Source organism: Bos taurus, chromosome 21 (genome assembly GCF_002263795.3).
Source record: "Bos taurus isolate L1 Dominette 01449 registration number 42190680 breed Hereford chromosome 21, ARS-UCD2.0, whole genome shotgun sequence".
Lineage (NCBI taxonomy): Eukaryota > Metazoa > Chordata > Mammalia > Artiodactyla > Bovidae > Bos > Bos taurus.
The window spans coordinates 54,800,032-54,806,031 of NC_037348.1; the positions used below are offsets into that span (position 1 = coordinate 54,800,032).

General features: G+C 33.3%; 1 protein-coding gene across 7 annotated transcripts in view; it reads left to right on the forward strand.

The window, feature by feature from the left end:
* Positions 1-6,000, forward strand: part of TOGARAM1 (TOG array regulator of axonemal microtubules 1) — a 78,424-nt gene extending 72,424 nt beyond the window's left edge. For 6 of the 7 annotated variants that reach the window (XM_010817286.4, XM_010817287.4, XM_010817289.4 and 3 more), the window contains 3 exons: positions 1,087-1,306; positions 4,170-4,256; positions 4,864-6,000. In XM_010817286.4, coding sequence (XP_010815588.2) covers positions 1,087-1,306; positions 4,170-4,256; positions 4,864-5,117 — 561 coding nt within the window. In that variant the 3' untranslated portion in view covers positions 5,118-6,000. The remainder of the gene's footprint in view (positions 1-1,086; positions 1,307-4,169; positions 4,257-4,863) is intronic. The other variant, XM_010817290.4, reaches the window with a different exon arrangement.

Sequence of the window (6,000 nt, forward strand, 5' to 3'; positions counted from 1 at the left end):
AGAGTCCCTTTAGTTCCTCTTCACTTTCTGCCATACGGGTGGTATCATCTGTGTATCTGAGGTTATTGATATTTCTCCCAGCAATCTTGATTCCAACTTGTGCTTCATCCAGCCTGACTTGATATTACTTAGGAATAAATAATGAAAGTTTCATATGTAAATTAGAAGTCTGCTTGTGCTAATTTTATATATTATGTTAATATATATTTATAAATATGCATTTGTATATTTTATAACTTATATAGGAAGACTAGAAGCAATAGAAAGGGAAATAGTAATAAATGTTAGTGGTACGAGAGCATAGATTACTTATGCTTCCTCAGAATTTGGTTCAGTCAATTCCATTAGTAATTTAGTCATTAAATTCTACTGGTAACCTACTCCATTATTCTTGCCTGAAGAGTTCCATGGACTGAGAAGCCTGGCAGGCTACAGCCCATGGGGTTGCAAAGAGTCAGACACGACTGAGTGACTAATAGTAACACTTATATATGATATATATCATGGATTATTAGTTAATAGTCTCATTCTCACAGAATAGCTCTTTCCTCACCTGACATAGTTAAATTGCTCAGCATTTACTTCATTATATCTTGAATTTACAAAAGCTAAGAATTAGAAGAGGAAGGCTCTATTGTTTAAGTACTCAGGTTAAGAGGTACTAATAAAAACTTAAATCTGAAACTAGGTCAAATCTCTGTAGTAAAACCTACATGTCTACTTCTGTTACAAATAGAGATAAGAATAGAAACGTCTAAGTTCTTAAAGTTAGCTAAACTAACCTACACATTTCAGAAAACAGCATTTTTTATTGAACCAAATTTCTCAACCTTAATTTAGAGATTTTAGGATCTCTTTTTAGGTGGATTTTGAAGTCTTCTCTTTTTGCTGTAAGAAGATTGGACACTAGCATCCAAATTTTTATGAAGTTCCTGTTATCTCAGTCCAAGTTAAATGAGATGTGTGTGTGTGTTTTTAAATAGTACATTTATGCTTTAGTAGGATGAATACTATGAAATGCCATTAGGAATTTAAATATAATAGATATCAACATTAGTTCACTTTAATTTACCAATTTACTTTCAGATCTTTGATGCTTTTAAATCTCGGCTTCATGATTCCAATAGTAAAGTAAACCTGGTGGCTCTAGAAACAATGCACAAAATGATTCCTTTGCTCAGAGACAACTTATCTCCTATAATCAACATGCTAATCCCAGCAATAGTAGATAACAATCTGAATTCCAAGAATCCAGGCATCTATGCTGCTGCCACCAATGTTGTTCAGGCACTGAGTCAGCACGTAGGTAAGAAATCTTACTTTGGCATTCAGATTATTTTGGCTTTACTTTTGTGCTTCTTCATTCTACACATTTTCTAAAATGCCAAAATCCTAGCTATTCAGTTTTTGTCACTTAATGTTGCGATAAAATTTTTAAAGTTTTCTCAGTAGCAGTTTTAATTATTTTTAGTGATTAAATACCATTCCATTAAACTGACTTTCTCTACCTTTATTTTTAACTTTTCAATTCTTATTTTTCTACCTCAACATCACATCTGATACCAAGTTAACTCAAAATGGATCATAGATTTCAATGGAAGATTTAACTGTATAACTTATAGAATATATGAGAAAATCCTTAGAACTTAGGCTTGGTGAAGAGTTGTTAGCGTGGCATTAAAAGTATGATCTATATAAAGTCCATAAACTGAACGTCATCAAAATTTAAAGCATTTCCTTTGCATCCCATTTGTGTAACGTAGTGGTTATCAGGTTTACTTCACATTTACTTTGCAAAAGACTTTTTATTTTTTTAGGTCAAAATATTTATTTTTGTGTTACAAAAATAAGTCCAAATAGATAGTGAAATAAATGTAGTTTTTAAGTGTCCCATCCTGGACTCTCTTTTCTAGAATTTCGTAAACAGTTCAAGTTTAGGTTGCTTCGGCACCTGTTTAGGATGCTATGTGGTCTCCATCCTAGAACCATGTGTCTGTAGTTTAGCTTGTAACTAACTGGACAAGTCGTCCTCTATGATGCCATCATTCCAACTATCCTTCCAGACAAACTACAGATTTGCAGAAAATATTTGCAAACCACGTATCTGATACATATGCTTATCTAGAATATATAAGGGGTTTCCCTGGTAGCTAAGCTGATAAAAAAAAAATCCGCCTGCAGTGCAGGAGACCCCAGCTCGATTCCTGGGTCAGGAAGATCCCTGGAGAAGGAAATGGCTACCCACTCCAATAGTCTTGCCTGGAGAATTCCATGGACAGAGGAGCATGGCGGGCTACAGTCCATGGGGTCACAAAGAGTTGGACACAACTGAGCAACTTTGACTTTCAGAATATATAAAGAACTTGTGGGAAATTGCTGGCACTTCCACTGCAAGGAGTCCAAGTTTGATCCCTGGTCAGGAAACTAAGATCCCACAAGCCACATAGTGCAGCTAAGAGAATGCGAGAGAAAGAAAGAATTCTTAAAACTCAACATTAAAAAAAAAAAAAAAACCCTATTTAGAAAATGGGCAAAGGACATGAAGGAAACATTTATATGGATGGAAAATAAACACATGAAAAGACGTGTAACATTACCAGTCACTAAGGAAACATAAATACAAATTAAGACCATGATCGTTATGCAAGTGTATTAGTCTTTTTGGGTAGTTAAACTACCACAGCTTGGATGACTTAAAAACAACACATACTTATTTCTCACAGTTCTTGAAGCCTGGGAAGTCCATGATCAAAGCATCAACAGATTTGTTGTTGGGTGAGGGCCCTCTTCCTGGTTTATAAGTGGCCATCTTCTGGCTGTGTTCTCACATGGTGGAAGGGACGGGAGCTCTTGGAACCTCTTTTATGAAGGCACTAATCTCACTGATGAAGGCTCCACCTTCATGACCTAATTTCCTCCCCCAAAGCCCCATTTTCAAACACCATCACATTGGGGATTGGGTTTCAAGGTATAAGTTTGGGTGGGGCATGCAAACATTGAGTTCATAGCAAGTATTAGAACAGCTAAAATTAAAAATAGTGACAACACCAAATGCTAACAAGGTGCAGAGAAACTGGATCTGATACATTGCTGGTGAGAATGTAAATAAAAAATCATAGCCACTTTAGAAAATTGTTGGGCTGTTTCTTAAAAAAACTAAGCATGCACTTACCTATCAGTTGTTTTCCTAGGCCTTTATTCCAGAGCAGTAAAATATTATGTTCATGCAAAAACCCGTACATGATTGTTCATAGCAGCTTTGTTTGTAATAGCCCCAGACTGTCAATTGCCTAAGTAGAGTTCAGTGGGTTAATGGTGAAAAAACTTGATATATCCATACCATAAAATACTTAGCAGTAGAAAGAAATGGGTTATAGACACATGGAACAGTTTGGATGGATCTCAAGGTCATTATGCTGAGAGAAAAAAGCCAGCCCCAAAAGGTCACCTGCTATAGGATTCCATGTGTATAACTTTTTCAAAATGACAAATTTGCAGAGATGGAAAGCACATTAGTGGCTATCAGGGTTTAACAGCAGTTTAGGAGGAGTCAGTATATGTATAGCTATAGGTCTTTGTGGTGATACAGTAGTTCTGTATCTTAACTGTAAGTGATAGTTTCACAGATCTGCACATGTGATAAAATGGCATAGAACTATATACACATACTGTACTAATGCCAGATTCCTTGTTTTGGTGTATACTATAATTATGAAAGATGTAATTTGGGTGAAAGTACACAGGCCTATCTGTACTATCTTTGATATTTCCTGTGAAACTATAAAATTAAAAATTTGAAAAAAAATCAGTGAAGGTAAAAACTATCCCAAAATTTCAATTCTTCATTTCTTTTTCTTTTTTGATAAACCTATATACTATCATTTGGAATAAGATGCCTAGGAGATAGGTAGTTCTTTTTCTTTTTTATACCATATGGTAGCTCCTTTAATATTCTGTGAGATATTTTTACTTTTTATTTGCTTTAAGAATATTACTGTATTAAGGTTTATAGAGAATTTTTTAAAGTTGTTAACTATGTAGATTAAATCTTTCTAACACATTTTCATTCATTTACATGATTTTTTTCCTTTCAATGCTATGTAATGGAAAATAAATAAGATTTTTATAACTGCTTAAAAATGTGTCTCTGTGTTATTCTTTTTGTTTAGATAATTACTTACTTCTACAGCCATTTTGCACAAAAGCCCAGTTTTTAAATGGAAAGGCAAAACAGGATATGACTGAAAAGCTTGCTGGTAAAAATTTTTAAATTGTTATTTCTTAAGAAATAGTTGATTGATTAAGGATACACTGATGGGCATTTCAACTCAATTTTAGGATAGCTACCAAGTTCAATATCATTATCTATGAAGTAGAAATAAATTGTATAATGATCTGTAAAAAGACCTTTTAAGACTTTTACCCCAAAAATTTTCTTCAAAAGAATTTTATTCCTTTTTCCCCCCAGTAAAAAAATCTTGTTAGGAGAAATAAATAGGATCAATAAAAGATATTAAAATCAAATATTGGTACATACAGAAAACTGCTGTTTCAAATTGTGTTTAATGAAAGGTCCAGGAGTTTAAAATGTATATGTCTTGATTAAACTACATTTGGAAAACATTGAGATGAATTTTTGGTTTGATTTCTATTTTTACTGCTTTTGCCTGTCATATATAGATTTCTAATACTTGAAGATCCCAATCTTTGGGAGCAAAGTTTCTGGCCTTACTTTTTTTAAGATGCTGAACATTTTAGCACACATGTCAGGGAAGAAGCCTAGTTTATTTTATATGCTTTTTAATTGTCAGAACTTGAATTTTTTTTTTTTAAACCTCACTGTTTATTATTTTTGTGTTTCAGATATTGTTATGGAACTTTATCAAAGGAAGCCCCATGCAACAGAACAGAAAGTGTTGGTTGTTTTATGGCATCTCTTAGGGAACATGACAAATAGTGGCTCTTTGCCTGGAGCTGGAGGAAATATACGAACAGCCACAGCTAAATTATCAAAAGCACTTTTTACACAGATGGGTCAGAATCTGTTAAATCAGGCTGCATCTCAACCATCACATATAAAAAAGAGTTTAGAAGAATTGCTTGATATGACAATTTAAAATGAATTATGAGTCTTTGATGAAATATGATGAACAAAACTGTTTACATGATGACAAATGGAAGTTTGTTAAAGTGAGGTTTTCAGTGCCTGCGCTTCTCATCCAGTAATTAAGTCAATAACTATTTTTATTTGCAGCCTGTGAGTACACATGTGTCCTACATCAACCCTATCACTTGCACCCATCACACAAAAATCTAAAATAATATAATCTAATGCTCATGAAATCTGAGGCATGTGGAGTGAATCCAATTTTAATATTTTTGAGAAAAGTCCCGCTTATTTGCACTATTCTGTAGAAACTGCAATTTGTTGCCCTATATGTACAATTAGACTTTTAATTAAAAATATACTTTTTGTTATGTAATCATGTTTTGCTATGTCTCATTACTCAGCCTTGTTTAATGAAGTGGAAGAAAAGTCATTGAACTATGTTATCACAAACTATGTTTTATGTGCTATTTGTGAAAAACATGTATTTCTGAAATCAGTCTGCTAATATGATTGTGCAGTATTAGCTTGCTTTTGCTGCTGTGTTAAGTGAAATATTTGCTTACCAGTTGGGTTTAATCATCTACATAATTGTGAAATTTTACAAGTTATAATAAAGCATGATGACCAAAGTTTTAGAAAACATTTAAACATTAAATGCACGTTTAAGAAAACGTGTTGAATGTAACTTCCCTATTTTTGTGTGCAAACACTAAATTTTATTTCTATATGTCCTGACATTTATAAAGGTGTTATTTTGCTGCCCAGTTGTATAATTCTCAAGTATAGTGCCAGGTCTTCTCTAGCTTTTCTCAGAATTCTTGGGCTACAAGTACTGTATGCATCTTAAAAAAGAAAAGGAATGTTATATAATAAAAGGATTTATTTCTGTA